General features: G+C 36.5%; 1 protein-coding gene across 1 annotated transcript; it reads left to right on the forward strand.

Moving 5' to 3' along the window:
- The first annotated feature begins 165 nt into the window (after positions 1-165).
- On the forward strand, positions 166-2,546 carry LOC141443199 (LHFPL tetraspan subfamily member 2a protein-like). The gene is made up of 3 exons (XM_074108412.1): positions 166-187; positions 814-927; positions 2,182-2,546. The coding sequence occupies exons 1-3, from the start codon at positions 166-168 to the stop codon at positions 2,322-2,324; spliced, it is 279 nt and encodes a 92-aa protein (XP_073964513.1). The 3' UTR covers positions 2,325-2,546.
- Positions 2,547-21,151: the final 18,605 nt, after the last annotated feature.

Below are 21,151 nucleotides of genomic sequence, written 5' to 3' on the forward strand. Positions count from 1 at the left end.
TGGGTCATCAATTTACATAGGTGAACCAAATTTCAATTCAATCGGTCTAGTAGTTTCGGAGCAAATTGGCTATGACAGACGGACGGACAGACACAGATACACGAGTGATCCTATAATGGTGCCGTTTTTCCTTTTGAGGTACGGAACCTTAAAAAAGCTCCAAAAATGGACCCCGAAAGGGAACTAAGTATGATACGTGGCGAATGGTGTGTCCAAGTGTGGTCTGGAGAGTTCTTTTGATGAATTTATTGTTATGATTCCTTCTTTCCTATTGAAAATTCGCTACCTACAGGTACTTGGCCTGAGAGAGATTGCAAATTGCAAATAAAACCAGCTTATTTTAAACTTACGTTTATTTTTTCTTAGGTATTTACTAACAATATTATTATTTATGTATTACCTATTATAACACTTAAATAACATGAAATCAGGTTAATGAAAACACACATTCCTCGCGTATCTGGTGGAAACGGAGCCTTAGGGGCTGTTTCACCATACATTGATTAGTCTTAAGTGACGGTTAAATGTGATGCCGTCTCCGTCTATTCGAACAAAACAAATAGAGACGGCATCACATTTAACCGTCAGTTAACACTAATCAATTGATGGTGAAACAGCCCCTTCATGTGAGTTAAATTATAGTAAGTAGGTACAGGATTTTTTGACACCTTGTATGTAGAGGTCGTCTCTATCTATTCGTATTTGGCCGCTCGCAGAATTCCACGTCCAGGCCCTCTCGGTTGCTTTAGTCTTGCGACGGAAAGTGATAAAAAAAAAGAAAAAAAAACTTTATGTTGTTCTTAACTGTTCCAGGCTTGTTCGGAGTGCTAGGGCTCCTCCTGTACCCCTGGGGTTGGGGCTCTACTCGCGTCCGGAAGCTCTGCGGAGAAAACTCCGAGCCCTACTTGCCAGGAGACTGCTCCATTGGTAAACCATCTCAATTACTTACAAATCTAGTGCATGCATATAATACAATACAGTGACTTTTTAATGTCGGGTTCTGCCTTTTCGCAGAATTATTGTTTGCCAAATGTTTCATTTGCCAACTGTTTCATTTCCCGACCCTCACGGTGACCCATCCATGGGACAACTCAATGGGACTAGTGGGATAGACGGATTTTTTTCCGAAACCGATTTTTTTTCTCGGTGTATTTTCTTATGCTTTTATAGAACAAATTAAGTTAGCTTAAGTTAGGTTAGTGAGACATACGTGAATATAAACATACATAGACTGCTAAAATCATTACCTTTCCTTATGGCATTGCCGTCATTTTGCATTGAAGTACAGTCAACAAAATGTACAGCCAGCAAAAAAATCTTGTATTAAAAATTACATTAAAAAACAACTTTTGTTTTACAGGATGGTCCCTCTTTGTAATTGGGATGTCCCAATTTTTGACAACATATAATAAATCGAAAACCATTTGGAGAAATAGGCTTTGTGAAGCGTTTTCAGAAATAAGATTCCAAAAATGTGATAAACTGAATTAAATAAACAAAATTTAAGTAATGACCCTCATTTGACCCCTGCAGTGTCCCGTCACAAAGTTAGCAAATTGACAATTTGAAATGTTCCTGTCCTGCTTATAATAGCAAAGAGTGATAAAGCTAGAACTTTAATCACATGATGCGCACCCGGCCTTAAACAGTTGTCATTTATCGTAAAGTCCGAAATGTATATGAGTATTTCCAATGTATTTTTACAAATTAAATTATTAAATTACTATGTTACAAGTAAATACAAAATAATTGAAATATCAGGTAATAAAAAATATCTATTTACTATCACACCATTAAATAAACAGGAATAATCGAAGCTAAAAGAAGAGAGATAAATAACACTATTTGTCACGGTTAATTTAGGACCCTAAGCCGTGCTTGAATTATTGTCAAATTGTAATGCCACAGATTATGTTATGTACGACCTGAATTTTTCTAGGCAATGGAACGTGGCTGTCTCACTGTGACGTCATACAGCGTATTTCGTAAAAAAAAATGAAAAAAATTAAATACTCATCCAAATTCAAAATCAATGAAAACGGTATCTTAAAATGTCCTATTCTTTCCAAAAATAAAATAAAAACTATTAATAGGTTTTTTTTTTGGTGCATCCTAATTGTGGCAATCCAGGCCGGGTCGTTATCGCCTATACCCCCTAAAACCCGCCATTTTGTTTTACAGGATGGTCCCTCTTTGTAACAGCAACAGGGGTAGCCCAGATATTTCTCGCAAGCGCCCTCTCCAAAAGTGCGGACAGAGCGGCAAACTCTGACAAGGTGCAATTCCAAATGGACGAAGGCAAACAGCTGATCTGCCTGGCTTGATGGGTACAAAGGGAGTAACGCCCAGTCGAGGACATACATTATCTTTACACTTAGTACCTTGGGGTTTGTTTGCTCAATTTCCCAGAATCGTTATTTCCGTTCGCATTTTTTCTCGAATGCCTTTTTCCCCAGTAATGGTTTTTTACTGAAGCTGATTTTCACAGTAGCGTTTTTTTTTTTCAATCAAAATCGACACAGACACATTGTCGACAGAGCTCCGTAATTAAAATTGGGAAAAAACGCGGTTCTGAAAATAAGATTAAGTAAAAAAGCATAATGGGAAAACATGCGAATTTAAATTTTGCTACTACAAAATTACGATTCTGGTAAATTGATCTATCAAGCCCCTTGAGTGTAGGCCAGACACCCATTATCAGGACGTTGTCATAACATCTTGGCTTTTAATATCCGATTTTTTGACTGTGCCTTTTAGGGTCCGTACCCAAGGGTTACCATCGTAATTGAACTTGTTGTTCGTCTGTCTGTCACAGGCTTATATCTTTTTACAAGTTTCTATTTAGTTTCACCTGCTCTGTTGTCTGTCTGTGTGTCCGTAGTCAAATCTTGCAAGTTGAATTCGACCAACTTTCAGTAGTCGGATTGACTTTAAATTTGGCATACTTATGTAAATTGCGTGACAATACAATACTTTAGTAGTGACATCCTGGTAATCCAGCCAGGACTGTCTCCGCAAGACGGAACTCTTCACCGGTTAATGGCATCGAAAATTTTTACCAAAAACTTATATTAAATCTTATCACTGGCTCGTTTGCCATCCAGTCGAATAAAAAAAAAAAGTGTAAAATACACGTGGAATTTAAGGACTACATACTAACCGAATCATGCCATGACCGTACTAGGAACGTGTCAGGAACGGAATGTCACGTGACGGCGACGGTTGCTTACGGAACGTGCTAGTGGCCATAGTCTCATACTTTTCGATACAAAGAATATATTTTTGCCTGAGACGTTCCTATTACGGTCATGGTATGATACGGTATAATGGGTAGTCCTTAACAGTGTATTTGCTGTGGCCGCTACAACAAATAACAATAAAAAATATGACGTAATAGTACATTACTGCAGAGTCCAGTAAGTAAGCCATCCTGGACGAGTAGAAGTTTGATGGCCGAACCGCCAGAGGTGAGGCCGTCAATGATACGAGGCCAGGATGCTTGTATAGTGCTTTTCTCAAAAATGATGATGATGGTGATAGTTAAATGACGGTGATTGTGATGTGATGATGATGATGATGATAGTGATGATGATGATGATGATGATTGTTAGTGATGGTGATGATGATGGTTGGTAGTGAAGGTGATGATGGTGATGATGATAATCATGACATGGACCCATTTCAAAATACTAGTTAATAAACTTAAATAACCCAACACTGCCGCTCGGCCCGCGCGTTGTTTGTGACGGCTTCCAAATGTTTAAAGGACCCCGTTACTGTCCAGGAAGTCAATTTCATACTTACTTTCTGGACAGTTCGAGATTACTTCCTGGACACTAGCAGCTAGTCTCCAGGATGCGTTACTTTCTATGACGTTTTTGATGACGTAATGCAACATTTCATACCATTTTCGAGAAAAAAATGTTTTTGCGGCATTTTTTATATTGTGTAATACAGACTGAATATAAACTTCCATTATACTTTACACTTTAGGTTAGAATATACTTTAATGTCATTGAAACAAATGTAAGAATCTCTTAATACTCATGTAATTGTGTTATATTTAAGTTTAAGTGATTATATTAGGTTAGTAATTAAATATACACGTAGAAAATATTAAATTAGAGATAATACGGTATTTGACTATTTTGTATGTGTTTTATAAATTAAAACTACACAATGCATGTTATCGTATAGAGAAACAAATTTAAGCTACCTTTACAAATAACAAAGTTATAAAGGTTTGAAATTCAATATTAGACAGAGAAAGACATACTGGCATGTGACGTGACACGCCAGTAGCGCCGTACTTGCTGCATAGAGAAAAGCGTTTGAGAAAGAGATTTTTCAAAAAATCGCTATAAACCCAATTTTCAACCGATTTATCCTTATTTTCATAATAATATTAAGATATGGCAAATTCAGAAGTTGTCAAATACCGTATTTAACAAGTGATGGTACAGTAGTAAAATAATAATATGCATGCACTTTTAGTCTATTTACGTTAATTCTAGTTATGTGACCAAAAATTATTTGATGGTTTTGTATGAAAACAAATTCTTATACTTCTTTTTTTTACAATAAAAAAAATGAATGATGTCTCGTAAGTTGAACGACTAACTTAAGAAGATAGGTGGGCTGGGCAGGTCATCTCCTAAATACAAAAATAGCAGTCATCTGACGTTGCATCATGCGCGCAAACCAATCCCTGCATTCTTTCTGAATTTTAACCAATCAACAAGCACGTCTATTTGCAACCGTGAAATTGATTCGTATTTGAATTATTAGTCGTTTTAGCTTACATTATGGCCACTTTTTGTGTGGATTTTTTTCAGTTACGCTTCCTGACTTGTTATTTATTCGTGGTTAAAAAAATAATACTAATTGTTATACAAGTTTTACATTATTTACGATAGATGGCGCTGTTCCATACAGTTTTTTTTAGCCTGTCCAGTCCAGTGTTGGCCATTTGTAAATACAATGATAGCAACGCGCATATATTATACTGCTGTGCTGTATCTTGTTTTAATGGTGCCATTCTACAATGGCTTTATCTACACTATAAAAAAATCTTGTGAAATTTATCAAAATTCAGTATTAAATTGTGTTCCTTCGTTCTAATTGCGTTTTGAGTCTCAAAGTAGATGTAGAACCTCTTTTTTATTGAAGTCAGTTAAAAAAGATATTGCAATGTCATAATTATAAACAAATTTTAATATTTTTAGCGAAGTCTTTACGACTAAATAAGGAAATATTAAAAAGTATACAATGTAGTACAAAACTCACTATACAGGTGGCCGATTTCCAGTAGGGGAAAGTCTGAAACTATAAGTCATACGAAGATCTTAGTAACCATGTCGGCGATTTTAATAACAAGAAAAACTGCATTCATACATTAAAAAAAAACTTGTTCTCAGTACGGGAATCAAACCAGAGGCCGTATTGTCTAACGTTTCTGACGCTCGCAATCGCAATCAAATGACAGTTTTTGTATGCGAAATCTGTCATTTGATTGCGATCGCGATCGCCAGCGCCAGAAACGTTAGGCCATACGGCCACAGTCGTTTTGAAAAAAAAAAATACATTATTTCTAATTTATTGAATCAGGCGTTACTTTGCGGAGGTCCATATCAATGAACTAAAATAATTTCCTTGCTCACCCGCGACCTTACGATAGCTAAGCTTATGCAAAATATGCGTGTACATGCAGTTCCTCCACCTCCACACTGTAAGAACACACACAAATCACACAAACCAGTCAGTGTCAGTGTAGTGTGGTGGTGGTGATAGATGGGATATTTTGCATAAGCTTAGCTATCGTAAGGTCGCGGGTGAGCAAGGAAATTATTTTAGTTCATTTACATTATTTCTATTTGGATATCGATAGTGTAGGTCATAAGCAATAAATGTTACTATAAAACACGATTTCTAGAATAAATAAAATGCATTGTTTTCATATTCTTTAATAATGTATGTTTTATTTATTTTTCAAAATGTCTTGGTTCGATTCCCGAGTTCGGTTCGATGAATGATAAACAGATCTTCGTATATCGTATAGTTTCAGACTTTCCCATACTGATTGATCTAACTGAGCCATCCTGTATATTGAATGGACTACTTTATACGGGACCATTATAACCCACTTTTCAAATTGTAAACAGTGGCAAATATTGATATGAATCTTAAATTAGATTAGATTATTAACTGTAATAAGTAATGTAGTTAAATATATTTTTATATGGATATTTATTATGATCCAGACTTGTCTTTGCATTTACAAAATATACATATTTACTTTTGTGGACTGATTATTGTGTTTTATTTTATCGTAATATTTCACGTTGCCGGTTTATTTTAGCCCCTTTTTTCATTAAAAAACAATTTCTCATATGTAGTTGGTATATAAGGTGCTATATAAGATGGGGGCAGAGGAAACGTGGAAGATCACGAAATGAGAAGATGATCTGAAGATGACTGTGAGTGGGTTCAAACTAGAAATATACAATACAATACAATAACTCTTTATTGCACACCAACACAGTAAGCAGTACAGAAAACACAAGTATATACATAGAGATTTTTCTAAGGTAAGCAATAGGCGGCCTTATCGCTTCAGAGCGATCGCTAAATGTATATTATAAAAAAAAACTTCTAGCATAGTGTAGGTATTATGAAACGGTTTGTGGTTGAAATTTTATATTGAGTGATACTCACAAAACTGGTCTTCAAAATGATGCTCATTTTGATCTGAAAACGATATTTAATTTATTACTAGCGGTATAAGAACGGAAATTCGGACAAGAACTAAAGTCACTGACATAGCTGGAAAGATATGCAAATTGAAGTGGCAATGGGCAGGCCACATCGCTCGAAGAACAGATAACCGTTGGGGGAAAAAAGTCCTCGAGTGGCGACCACGAACCGGAAGACGAAGCGTTGGCAGGCCTCCCACCAGGTGGACTGACGACATCGTGAGAGTAGCGGGAAACCGGTGGATGCAAGTGGCGAGTTGTCGTTCATTGTGGCGTTCTAAGGGGGAGGCCTTTGTCCAGCAGTGGACGTCTTCGGGCTGATGATGATGATGATGATGGTATAAGAACAATTATATAACTTTACTATTATTAAAAGAAACCAATAAGATACCTTTATCTTTTCGTTTTACATACAGTAAAAGTACAACGTACCTATCATAATAATATGACGTCATATTAGTAGTTGGCTCTCTCGCGTCTCTCTGTCTAATCGACAATTTAAACACACCCTTCTCTCTTCATTCTCTTCATATCTTCGTCTAATCTTGTCAAAAAATAAATGTATTTTTTTCCTTACATTGAACATTTGGCTTTTTGCTGTGTCGCGGTTTAAGTAATAAGTAATTAATGTTACCAGTAATTGTAGAGTAGTTCCCTTCTGTTCATATACAGGTTGTAATTTTAATGGTTAAAGCTTTTTACATTTTAAGACGTGTAATATTTCCGTTGAAGTCTTTCTGGCACCTACTTCCAGTAGTGGGATTATATAACTATTAAAAATTGGAATACCTCTAGTCTAAAAGGTAAGGGCATGAAAACTAAAAAAAAAACGTGATGGGAGAAAATGTATCAAATTGGTGTACTAATGTTTCGGCGAAAATTATCAAGCAAATTATTAGCTTCCAAACTATTTATTCCATATTTTTATTTAGGCCAAATGTTATTTCCCAACTCAACATTTCGCACTGATATCATTTCCCAGCTAATCATTTGATAAATTAATTATGCAAATTATTACCTGAGATTTTTTTAAGATGTCATTTATGTTTTGGTCAAATGTATTGATTGGCATAAGTACCTGATTGGCATAGTTAGCAACATATTGAATGGCATCCAACTTTCTTTCCACTATAAAAAAACCTAACATCGAAGGCTAAGGCCTTCTGCCTAAACTCTCTCGCTCGCTTCGCTCGCTCGCACAAATTTTGAAGTAAATCTTTGCAATTTTTAAAATTGGCAAAAATGTTCTTTGACAATTTGTTATTTGTCTAAGCCAATCATGCTACATAAAAGTGTGATGAAGTAAAATTTTGCAATATAAAAACGTTGCGAAATAAGAAAAAGGCGATGTAAAGTCATGCCAACGATTGGTTTGCCAAATGAAACTTCGGCGAAAGATTGGTTGCTAAGTGATTTTTAGCGAAACATATTTCGCCGAAAAGGCAGTACACCGTATCAAATTAAATATAGGAAATTAATTATGCTAATATCATAGGTGTTCATACAGCGATTACTTTCTATCACAACCGCAAGTTCGTTTGTTCCCCTATCTTATAAAAAAGATGTTCATTACGAAAACATGAATTATTTTATATAAGGCTTGGGCCAAATGCCACAGTGTTGCGGTTGATTCTGCAGAATTGCAGAATCAGTTGCACGGCAGCAAAGCAATAATTAAAAAAAAAACAAACAAAAAATAAGCTAAAACACTCACAAACAAATTTAATGTAAATAACTACAAGATCACAACAGTGGATAAAGATGAAAGAAACCTGAAATACTAAAACCGGGTGACACTTTTTTCCGGCCCAATAATACCGACATAGAAATAACGACTCTTTTCTTCGTGTAGCTTATGTCAGTTTCTATGGGCGTGTACACGAAAAACAGGGTCGGTATTTCCATGTTGATATTATCCGTGCCGGGAAAGAGTGTCACCCCTAAAACCAAAAAGCAAAACTTGCTACCACCATAAACGCTGCCAGCAGAATTCTTTTATATTATATATTTCTTCAACCACCCTGTATGTTCGGCAGAGCAACTGTCATTCTCATTGACGCCATTTTGTTTTTTATTCAATGTTTTGTTTTTGCGATAGGTACTCTTCAAACCGGAACTGAACAACTTGTAAACGAACCACACCGGTGAACTAAATAAACTTTTTTCTTTTAAGGGTTCCGTATCCGAAGGATGAATGGAACCTTATTTTATTACTGTCGCTTCGCTGTCCGTTCGTCTGTCACAGGGCTGTATCTCGAGAACTGTAATAGATAGGAAGCCTTTACACATAATTGTGTATTTTAATGCCGGGTGCAATTAATAAAAATAAAATAAAATTTGAAGTTAAAGGGGCCGCCAAACAAGAAACGCATCGTTTACGGCTCTACCTTATGAACGTAAAGGGGTACAGTCGAGTTTTTATAATTCTGAGTAAAAAATCCATCAAAAATATCTGAACACGCTTCTATGCCATTAACAATACAGTTGTGTTCACATATTTTTGCTCAGAAGTTTTATAAACTCGACTGTAGGTACTTAGAGCTAGACGTTTAATTTTTTAGACATGTTTGTTTTGTTCATTTTTAGTGTGCCCTTTGCCCTTTGTTGTCTTTTTCAGAAGTCGGCTACTTATGTAAATCTGATGACAATACAATAATCTGGCAGTAACGTCCTGGTGGTCCAACCGGGATCTTCTCTGCAGGACGGAACTCCTCAACGGTTAATGGCATTGAAAAGTGCAGTCAGAAATAAAATCTTGTAGATATTCAAAATGAAATTTTTAATAAAATTTATTACTTTGCTCACCCGCGACCTTAAAGAAGGTTGAAGCTCGCGGGTGAGCAAAGTAATTGTTTTAGTTCGTTGATATGGACCTCCGCAAAGTAACGCCTGATACAATAAATTATATAAAAACGTATTGTTAATAATAATTATTATAATAATAACACAATCATTTATTAAGACACGACTAACTACACAAATAAAAAAATACGCGTGAGCAGGTGGCAATGGGCTCAGCACTACTACGACGAAACTCGAAGTTCGTATCGTACCGTCCCTCTCGCTCTCGTATTAAATAATATAAGTCTCAGGGGACCGCACGACACGAACTTCGAGTTTCGTAGTAACCCTGCAGGCTCAGCATGTGCTGCGAGCAAAAAAAAACTTCCAGCGCTGATTTTCAGCCTGCAACCGTCCCACAGCGTAAAAATTAATTCTAGAGCCGTAAACTGAAAAAAAAAGGTTTGCTAACAGTACCTAACTAACAAAAAAAAATGTTGGTTGTTACATAACTAGAGTGACTACAAAACTAAGGCCTGATAGTAGCTAAAAGTTAGGTGATGTCTTACAAAATCAGTTTTGCATTCGATTCTTATAATGTGTTTGTATGTTTGTCCGTCTTTCACGTCGAAACGGAGCGACGGATCATCGTGATTTTTGGCATAGAGATAGTTTATGGGCCAGAGACTGACATAGGCTACTTTTTACCCCGGAAAAATGCACAGTTCTCGAGGGAACAGAGCGTGAGAACCGAATTACACGCGGGCGAAGCCGCGGGCAAAAGCTAGCATTAGCATAATTTTGGTTCCTAATTAATAAATTTTAGCTAATTAGTAGCCAAACTAGATAAGGCTGCATTGCCGATCCCTATTTGTTTCTTGCTTGACCCTAGCCTTAGACAGGGGAAGTTATAAGTTCGAAGGGGCTTCTGCCTTCCAGGGGATCACAGTAAATGGCAAAATAAATAAAAAATTGACGGGATAATGAATAGCGACATAATAAATGGCGTTATCCTTCACTCGTGATAAAATCGGCAATTACTGAACCAATTACGATGCAAATTTGATCAGGTGCCCGATCTGTTAGTGTCATTACGTTAGGATGACCAGGGGATCAGTGAGAGATGATTTTACAACGAAAGCGAACTGTTAAATCGTTATTTTGGCTGGTAGAGATCGAAAGAAAAAAAGAAAGAATGAAAAATAGTTTATTTACAGTCTTAACATTACCACACCAGAACAAGATATCTATAGGGTTCCGTCATTAGAATCGAGCCGAGTGACGCTGAAAAAAAAAATACTTTTCGTTTATATTATTTTAGGTTTGTTTTTTATTTGCCGAGGCGTCATTTTATTTATTACGTAATTTTATTATTGTTTTGGACCTCTCTTGTACTATTACTTATTCTGTGTACAATAATGATAATAATGAGGGAACCCCCCCCCCCCCCTCCATGTAGGAAAAAATCTGCCAACTTTTTCTTCTTTTTTATTTCATAAGAATGTATCCTTCATTCCGCAATTAATGTTTGGCAACCTGATTCATTTCGCAACTTTTCATTTCGCAAGCTCTAAAACTGTAAATATTTCAGGATTAATTTTCGGGGCCATCTTGTAGAACCCTTTAGGTTAGGTTAGGTTAGTTTTATAAAAATTCTGAAATATATACAGTTTCAAAAATATTAAGCAGTTGCGAAATGAAAAGTTGAGAAATGAATCAGGTTGCCAAACGTTAATTGCGAAACATTAGTGAACCTAAGAATGTATACATAGACACAGAGCAAGTTAAAATAAAAGTTTGTAAAAATAGATTAGCCGATAAAATACTTCTCATATGGTCACAATAGTCATTTAATTCTGATAACAGGGCACCTGTCTGTCACCGACATTTACGTGATTTGATTAAAGGTAATGAATGATGAACTAAAACAGTTACTTTGCTCACCCGCGACCTTATGATAGCTAAGCTTATGCAAGATATGCATGTTCATGCAGTTCCTCCATCTCCACACTGTAAGAACACACATGAATCACACAAACCCATCTATCACCACCACCGCACTACATTGACGCGTTTCGAACTCAACCAGAGCTCATCTTCAGAGCAACACAACCGTACACCATGCCAAATGTTAGACTTCAATATACTTTTAGGGATAACTTCGCCTTTGTATTTTTTTTAGTTGTTTTCTTTTTGTGTTATTTTGTGTTTTATGTACAATAAAAAGTATTTACATACATACATACATATATTTTTCAGCCGTGAGACTTTGCACTTAATAAAAAAAATATTACCTATTAATTTAAAGTAAATATTTTACAATATAATGTGGAGGCCTATGGCGTATAGGAGACGTTTATATGCCTGTCAGGAGGCCTCGCTCTTCCCGATGTACAGTCAAGTTCATAAACTTGTGAGCAAAAATTCACTTAAAAAATATCTGAACACGACTCTATTGTTAACGGCGTAGGAGTGTGTTCAGACATTGTTGATCAAATTTCTGCTCACAAGTTTATGAACTCGATTGTACATGTCGTTTGCCCTTCGATGAGTGCAGTTGAAGTTATTTAGTTAACTTATTTAGTAAATAATTTAATACTTTATTTTGCAATTTGAAAAATAAAATAAAGTATAACTAAACTATTTCAAATTAAAGAAAATTACAAATCAATTCAGAAAAGTAAAATATTAAATTAAAGAAATAAAACAAAAATATCAATATCCCTCCGTATCGTAGGTACTTGGCCCAAACTTACATAATGTCTTTTTATGTAAATATTATTTTTTATGTTAAATTTTATATACCTTTATAAGTACGTGTAAGTCAACACGAAGGACGCGATCGCCTTCGTTATAAAACCGTGGGAATCGCAAAGGGTTTCTTTCTCCGTAATTATAGTATTAGTAAAACATGAGAGAGAGAATAATTGCGAGCTCTGATTGGTTGATTATACCTTCGATTGTTCCTTCAGTGACGTATGAGGAATAATCCGACAGCAGCTTTATTTTTTTAAATTCACAACGCGGATCCACCATTTTATATTAAGTAGATCTTTAAAAAATGCAAGCATTATCTGTACTGTACCTATTTTATTTTATATGACTTCAAAAATGGAGGAGGTTCTATGATCTATGCTAGACTATTTATGTATTTATGTTAATCTACTAATATTATAAATGTGAAATTGTGAGTATATAAGTATGTGTGTGTGTGTGTGTGTCTAGAAACACATAGGCTACTATTTATCCCGATATTCCCATACAGTAGAAGTACCGTTTTTGGCTAACTTAGGACCGTTTTTGGCAATGATACCTGAAGTAATACAGTTGTGGTCATATAATTAAGAACGATTTTTTTATAGAGAAAATTTTTTCTGAAACTGACAGGTAGTGTTACTAACTGTATTTCATATATTTTAAACTTCTCTCGGTATCGTTAAAACTTTTCCTTACTGCGGTATATTCTTTATACATATAATTGTAGCATTAATAAAAAGGAAAATATATTTTATTATAATCTAAACCTGGATAATACTACTATACACTAGTCAATAATTAAGAAAGCTGAATTATTTATTTCAAATTTTCTAAATAAGAACGGACCGCCAATAAAGTAAATAGGTGAATATTATTTGAATAATTTTGGCGCCATTTAGTGCCGTAAAAGTCTTAAAGGCGATTGATTCATAAAAAAACAAGAGGAAAATAAAAGTTGTGATAAATCTACAAGAAAGTAATACTTAAACTTCGCGACAAGAATTGGTCGTATAAACACATAGCCGATCATCTGCAATGTTCAAAAACTATGATTGGTTATTGTTTTCTGAAACTATGGATTTCCACGCCATAAAGCATTTTGCTACGTATCAAACTACTTCAAATTTTCGCGTGTAGGAGAACAAAGTCAAATCGTCGAGATGATCGAAATATCGTTCGTTTGGCAAAACAAAATTCTTTTAAAGGGAATGATTTTAGAAAAGAAATATTTTGGCGAAAACAACCCTTCAGCACTCGGCACGCAGTATTCGAATGCGTATGGTGGAAGAAAAGTTGCACGGATTTTTAAAAGGCAAGGTGCCTATGTTGAAAAGGTTGCAAGAAACCGGCTTGCATTTGCAGTAAGATATGAAAACTGGACAGTCAGACAGTGGAAAAACGTTCATTTTCAAAAACAATTTACTGAGACAGTAAAAAACGTTTTTTTTGAAAAAAAAAAATAAATAAGATGGCCTTCACAACGAGTACACAAAAGTGACTTTAAAGCATGGCGGAGGAAATGTGAAAATTTGGGGATGTTTTCTGGACATGGTGTTGGACCTGTTAGGCTGATAGAAGGAAACATGGATCAATTTCAATACAAAAACATACTGGAAGAAACAATGTTACCATATGCTAAAGTTATTTGGACATTCCAGCATGACAATGATCCCAAGCATACTGCACGTACCGTTAAGGAATTCCTCACATCGCAATCAGTTTCTGTCTTAGATTGGCCAGCCAACAGCCCCGATCTTAACCCAATAGAGCATCTTTGGTGCGAAGTCAAGAAAAAGTTTCAAATCGACAGTGTGGCAATTTAAGAGAACTGTATGACGTATTCTTAGAAGAATGGAACTCTATCTCTCTTGCGAAATGTCAAAAATTGATAGATTCAGTGCCTCGCCGGTGTAAGGCAGTAATAAAAAGCCGTGGACATGCTACTAACTATTAATTTTAGTTAAAATGTATTAAATTGCTTTTTTTTTTAGTACAAACTTCACGTTAGTGTGATTTAGTTAATCTAAGTTTCAAATAAAAAAACTTTCGAGCAGTTCAATAAATCGTTCTTAATTATTTGTCCAGCTTCATTACTATTTAATTTGTTACTAAGAGAATAAAAACAAATTTGTAAAAAATGACAGTAATTTTATTCTTTATTCTAAATCCCGTTTGCTCTATACATGTGGCTATTTCATAACGTAACTAGTTACTTCTAAGAAGGAACCACGACTACACATGACATGATTTAGTTAAAAATAATCTGAACTTCAAATCGTTCTTAATTATGACCACCACTGTATATGGGTAAGGCCGCGAATTTTGACCAATTTGGACGTTTCAAATTTGGAACGCTGATAAAAAAAAACTGATAACACCTAGAGGTTTAATTTTTTTTTTATTATATGACACGATATAAACTCTCAAGGTCGCAAATGAGATAATTGATTTAAACCCTTTTAAAAAAATAATAAAAATATATTACCGTCCAAAACGTAACGAAAATTGACTATTTTTTTTTACCATGAGTACTTAATACCTTATTATTTTCATGCTATTTAACTTCTCATGATCATGATTTTGTTTAAACAAAATTTTATGATATAACGATAGTCCTACCGATTGCGGAATCATGATAATCAAATAATTTTCATGTTTTATATTTATTTCTTTTCACGTGCCAAAAACCACGTTTTCGTTACGAATACTTAGGTGACGCTTAATTAAGCTACCTTTAACGCCAATTCCGGTAAAAAATTGTTTTTGTACACTGGCAACTAATACTCTAATAGGGCAACATCGATGAGATAAATAAATCTCATCAGTTTGTTGACAAACAGCCATCAAAAGTGACGCGGCGGTTTTTTTTCGAAAAAACGTCGAAAGTGCTTGTTCGATTTTAAGGGTAAGTAGTGATTATTTTTAACTGGTTGTTTTTTCATACTATAGGGTAATCTTTTCCATGTAAGTGGCATGTTTTATTATGTTCAAAATGTCGTTGTTCACCATGATAAACGATTTTTTGTATAAAATACGTTACACTTTCGTTACGATTACGTTACATTTTTACAAAATGCTACGTATTTTGTACATAACGTAACGAAAAAATGTGGTAAAGGGAAGTTCACACAGAAAAATTCTAACTTACACCAGTTTATTATTAGGTTTCCAATGACTGCACGCACAGTAAGTTAGTTAGATGGATATTTTGAAGTTAAATAAATTTTAATCTGTAGGTGCAGGGATCGGCACAAGAGAATTGTGGCGAGTTCTGTGTTCACGTCCTGCTACATGCATAGCGTATTTAAAGTGAGAGACAAACGGAGAGATTCATTAGTTCATTTGTTACCTAAACTTAATAATCATAATAATTTATTTTCAAAAACATCTTTTTACATTGTCCACTTAACTAAGATACTACTTCCTAAATTGGTAAAACCTGTGATTTAGGGTTTTGGCCATTTCTTTGAGGTATTTAATAGCTTGTACAGTCGAAGTCACAAGCATGCTCACAACTAGGTGGTAGGACCTTGTGCAAGGTCCGCCTGGATTGCTACTACCATCTTCCTCGCTAATCCTGCCGTGAAGCAGCAGTGCTTGCACTGTTGTGTTTCAGCGTGGTGAGTAAGACAGCCGGTGAAATTACTGGCACGTGAGGTATCCCATCATAGGCCTCTAGGTTGGCAACGCGTCTGCAATACCCCTGGCGTTGCAGATTTTTATGGGCGGTGGTGATCTCTTACTCATTTGATCGTTTGCCATCCAGTCGAATAAAAAAAAAAACATCCAAATTCGTTATGCTTATAAATGTGCACCTTATTGTCAGTGTTAGAGAGGCATGTAAAGATACACTTTTGGAAAGATGTTCGTCAACTAGAGGGTACTTCTACTTCCACATTCTCATGTTTAGCTCTATAGATCTCATATAGGACAGATTTAAGATCAGTATCGTCAGAAAGTTCTAGTAAAACTAAAAACTTCACTTTATTATATGACATGTATTTTTTTTTCATACATACGTTATCTAATGGGAATTTTTACCAGTTTGATCTAGGCTTTATAAAAAATTTCGTTACGTTTTATGGTAACGCCACGTATTTTTTTTATGTTATTTCTATGTCACATTGGTTAAAATTCGCGGCCTTACCCTTATACACAAACAAAAAATAACTAAATGTTGGTTTTAATGCTTTGCAGGAATATTTCAACAAATTTGAAGTCTAGCGTTAACCATCAATAAATGGTCATTAATTTTAAAAAAAAAGCAGCAATCTGAAGAGCGGTTCTGTGACAGCTGTCACGTCAGCAAGGGCGATGTTTCTAATAAAAAAACAAAGTATATAGTCATCACATAGTATACCTACATTGCGTGATTATTTTATAAGGAAATAAATAAGTCATTATTTATTCCTAAAACATATGAAAGTATATTTAATAGAGCTTTTACTAACTACCCTTAAAGTTCATGGTTGTAATAAAAATACACGCTGTATGTCTTACCTGTTTTTTTCTAAGTCTAGGTTAAAGATTTATAAAGACGTGAACTAAGACATAGATATGAGACTTCTGTTGTTAACAGCACGAGGTACAGTGCACAACAAAAGCTAGCTTCAGCGCCAGACGTACGGTCGGGAGCAGAAATGTCAGGCGGGCAGGTACATTCCACTTTCCACCAGAAGAAGTTCTTTCTAATCCAGCACTAGAAAATACCAATCAGCAGTCAAAATCCACGCTGAATAATTAATTATTGTCTTTCTACCAGTGACTAAAATCTGGGTATTTATATTAGTCAAAAGAAAATAAGGATCACTCGAGTTTCATGGCTAAAATGAAACTAAAAATACACTCTAGTGCAACTAGGCACTCTAGGGTTTCATAACTCATTGATATAGTTTATGTGATAGATATATCTTTGATGCCGTCTCAGTTTGTTTTGTCCGAATAAATAGAGACGTCATCACATTTATCTGTTACATAAAATTAATCACAGAGTACTGAAACTGACACTAAATAAAATAAAAAATAATATTACTAAGCACTAATCAAAAGTGCCTATTAAAAGGATATTTTCTAGTCCTAGACAGTTTTAAATATTTCAATATAGGTGTATTACACAGTCAAAACATCAAATTTTCTAGGGATAACGAAAATCCCAAGACTATTTTGATGAAGGTACGAGTGTGTTTGTGTATTTATCTGTATACATTTACTTGAATAAAAAATATTTGTATTGTGTTGTGTTTTATTACTAAAACTTCGTCATCACTTGCCGCTCTCCGAATGCTTTGTACATAGGTCTAAAAATGGCAGGGCAAAGTGGAACAGATCTTTTATGTCGAGATTCAAGCAGTCCGGTCGACGGCTCGGAATAACCGCTCGCACTTTGCCACTGCACCAATTGTTGCCGACAGTTCTATTGTAGTACAAGCTGGCCTTATACTACGAAGTGCAAAATTCGAACTCGTATCTCGCCGTCCCGCTGACGCTAATATTATTCGATAAGAGAGTGAGAGGGATAGTACGATACGACCTTCGATTTGCGAATTTCGTAGTTGTCCCCCTCATGTGCCACCATCCGTCTTGGCTTAAACAAAGTGGTAATATTTGGCCATATTTTAACGTAATTACATTAGAAAAGTTGAAAAACATTCAACTTTGTCATTTTAAAGTTAAACGTAGCACGAACCATCTGGAGAAAATTAGTACTCGATTAAAAAACGCATTAAAATTGGTCGACCCGTTTGACAGCTACGATGCCGCAGACTGACATTTGCGTCAAAGTTATAACACCCCTCTTATTGGGTCGAAGCTGCATGAACTTTTTGTTGCTATATGCACGTCTACACATCGTAAGGTTGCGGGTGAACAATTGTAATTGTTTATATGCCCAGCGGCATAATATTTGGCCATACATACATGCAAAATTAAAGTGAAGCTGTGGGTTTACGGTGGATGTAGGCCGCTGCCAACCGAAGCGACTGGAGGTCTATGGGGGAGGCCTATGTCCAACAGTGAGCGTCCTACAGCTGAGATGATGATGATGATGACGTACAAAATTACCTATTAGGTACTGCATACATTTGAGGGCCAGATTTTTGCCGCTCAGTAGTTATTGATATGGACCTCCGCAAAGAAACGCCTGATTCAGTAAATTATGTTTTTTTCGTAGATTCAGTTTTTGAAATTCAAAATGGCGAGCCTTAGATGAGCGGTGAGCACTAGGTCTATACCACAGGTCATAGAGCCACTAGTAATTGTTATGCAGTTTTAACACAGCTTAACGATAATTCCAATACACGACAAATACTGGCATGAATTCTATTTGCATTCCAAGTCTGGAAAAGATTGTAAGTTCGCGGTAAACTTATTTCACATCTGAGAAGTTAGGAACTAAGAATAAACAGGAAATGAGAGAATTATGCAAAGGTGAACAGGTGGCGCTACTAGTCTGTAAAGTACATGACGAGAGTTACCTTAAGTTTGTCTTCATTAGCTATATTTTATCATCATAGCCCACAGCCAGTCACGCTTCCAGAAAGCTTGGGCTATAGTTCCAACGAGAGCCCATTGTGCAGCCTTAAGGCTGCGTTTCCACCAGAAATGTAGGGTAGCGCTGGGCAGTGCGAGGATGTGTAGCTAGCTACCTATAGAAGTCTGCCGGTAAGAAGTCAATTCTGACACTTGACATCCTGGTACGACATTGTTGGTATGTCAATGTTTTAGTTTTTGATTCAGTATGGAGTGACACGTGTCAGGATTGACTTTTTAACGGCGGACTACTTAGGGTGTGGATGTGTGGCATTCAAACATGGCGGATGTAAACAGTATCTAATTTTGGTATTTCTGGTTTCTTTAGTTGAAGTATAATTTTGATAGTGTTTTATGCGGCGATTAACCTTAACAGTGAACAGTGATCACAAAATTATATATTGCTCTCAAGTTGTCTCCACGTCGTTTCTCTAATTTAACTATCATGTTGCAAAAACTACAATCACCGTACAACGCTCCCAAAGAGAGCTTACTTCGTCACTGGCGAAATTATCCTAAAATAGGACAGAAGCCATATTTTAAATAAAATAAATAAAAATAGGATGTGGAACGCTGTGCAGGGCCGTCTTTCACCTGTTAGAGGCCCTGGGCACAACATGCTGCATTCGGTAAGCCTGATTTTCAGGCGAGAGTAGAGTAGCTATTGGTTATCGTTTGATAATGGAGTAGGGACTAGGGGGGGCCCAATCCATCGCGGGGCCCTGGGCACGTGCCCAGTGTGCCCAGTGGGGAAGAGGGGCCTGACGCTGTGACCATTTCCAACAGAGATGTTCGAGGTTACTGAGCGGTATGAGGATGCGTAGCGAGGGCGTGTAGCGGGCTCCTTTAGAATAAGCGAGCGGAGTGCGGTGAGGCGAGAGCGGAGCGCGCGCCACTGGCTGCTACTATTGATTGAGTGACAACACATCCCTCGCGACACGTGCGTCGCAGAGATCCTTCCTTTATCTTGTACATACAAAAACCTCGCGCCGTCGAGCTGTCTCCAGCTGCGCTGCGCTGAGCAAGGATAGGTAGATGAAGCGTTTATGTTTCTACTGGGACTGGGCGGGACACGTCTGCCGCATGCATACGGATCGCTGGGCCAAAGTAATCACCGATTGGGTTCCATGCGACGGGCACTGGAGCAGAGGCAGACTTAGGAGGAGATGGCGGGACGACCTGGGCCGATTCCAGTCAGATTGGCAAGAGCTGGCCAAGAGTAGAGACGAGTGGAATAAGAAAGGGGAGGCTTTTGCCCTGCAGTGGGACACATTATAAGCTATTAAAAAAAATGTTTCTACTAGAGTTTACCCGCGGCTTCGCATGCGTAAACTATTGGATCTGGTAGTTACAATTGAAATTCCGAGATTTTACAAAACTACCCTGGGAATTCCCAAAATTTATATCGTGGTCTTCATTGAGGTTGTGTTGTTAAGAAGAACAATTGTCCGCAATTTGCGGGAATTGTGGGAATATTGGGATAAAAAGTAGCCTATGTATTATTCCACACGTCCAACTACCTACATACCAAATTTCATCCAAATCCTTCCAGCCGTTTTAGCGTGAAGGAGTAACAAACTCACACACAAACTTTCGCGTTTATAATATTAGTAGGATTGGTTAATCATGAACACATTGCTCGCAACATATATGGTGGAAACGCAGCCTTAGGTTCAAAATACTCATGGAGTTGTGTTTGAAACAGTTTAACATGAAGATATTCCTTTATTTGTAGGCTTTATCGCGCGCGATAAACGTGACGTTCGATGAGCCCGCATCGGTTTATCGTTTCACAAATTCGATTGTCTGTCGTGTTGTTACATAGCCTATCGGGGTGCAATCATGCGTTAATAAATTAAAAACTGGTCAAGTGTGAATCAAACTCACCCACCGAGGATTCCGTACATTTCTGGATAAGCCGTCGGAATGACAGTTCTGTGTTACGCATTTGACCGTAAAACTTGTTGTGGCCATGTTTGCCGCATGCACCCAGAACTATGGGCACAAGTGTTCCCAGTGGGTACTCCAAAAGTGACTGGCAAGGCCTAGCTGCCGACAGGAGTAGTTGGAAATCGAGGGAGAGGCCTTTGCCCAGCAGTGGGGAGAAAATGGCTTAATAAAAAATGGAAAAGTGAGGAAACTTTAAAGAAGAAATTTAATTTATCAACAAATATATTGGTTTTGTTAGTAAAATATCCCACTTCCCACTATCCGTCTAATAATATAAATGCGAAAATTTGTGTTTATTTGCTCAATCTTCAACATCTAAACCGCTGAACCGATTTAAATGAAAATCAGTATACAGATAGTTAGAGTCCCGGGAAAAGAATCAA

Source organism: Choristoneura fumiferana, chromosome 27 (genome assembly GCF_025370935.1).
Source record: "Choristoneura fumiferana chromosome 27, NRCan_CFum_1, whole genome shotgun sequence".
Classification (NCBI taxonomy): domain Eukaryota; kingdom Metazoa; phylum Arthropoda; class Insecta; order Lepidoptera; family Tortricidae; genus Choristoneura; species Choristoneura fumiferana.

Excerpts from the sequence above, each read along its gene's own strand:
- LOC141443199 (XM_074108412.1), top strand. The coding sequence starts at position 166 with ATGGACCCCGAAAGGGAACTAA. Across the intron at positions 188-813 it reads GGACCCCGAAAGGGAACTAA|GCTTGTTCGGAGTGCTAGGG; the intron begins GTATGATACGTG and ends TAACTGTTCCAG. Across the intron at positions 928-2,181 it reads GCCAGGAGACTGCTCCATTG|GATGGTCCCTCTTTGTAACA; the intron begins GTAAACCATCTC and ends TTTGTTTTACAG.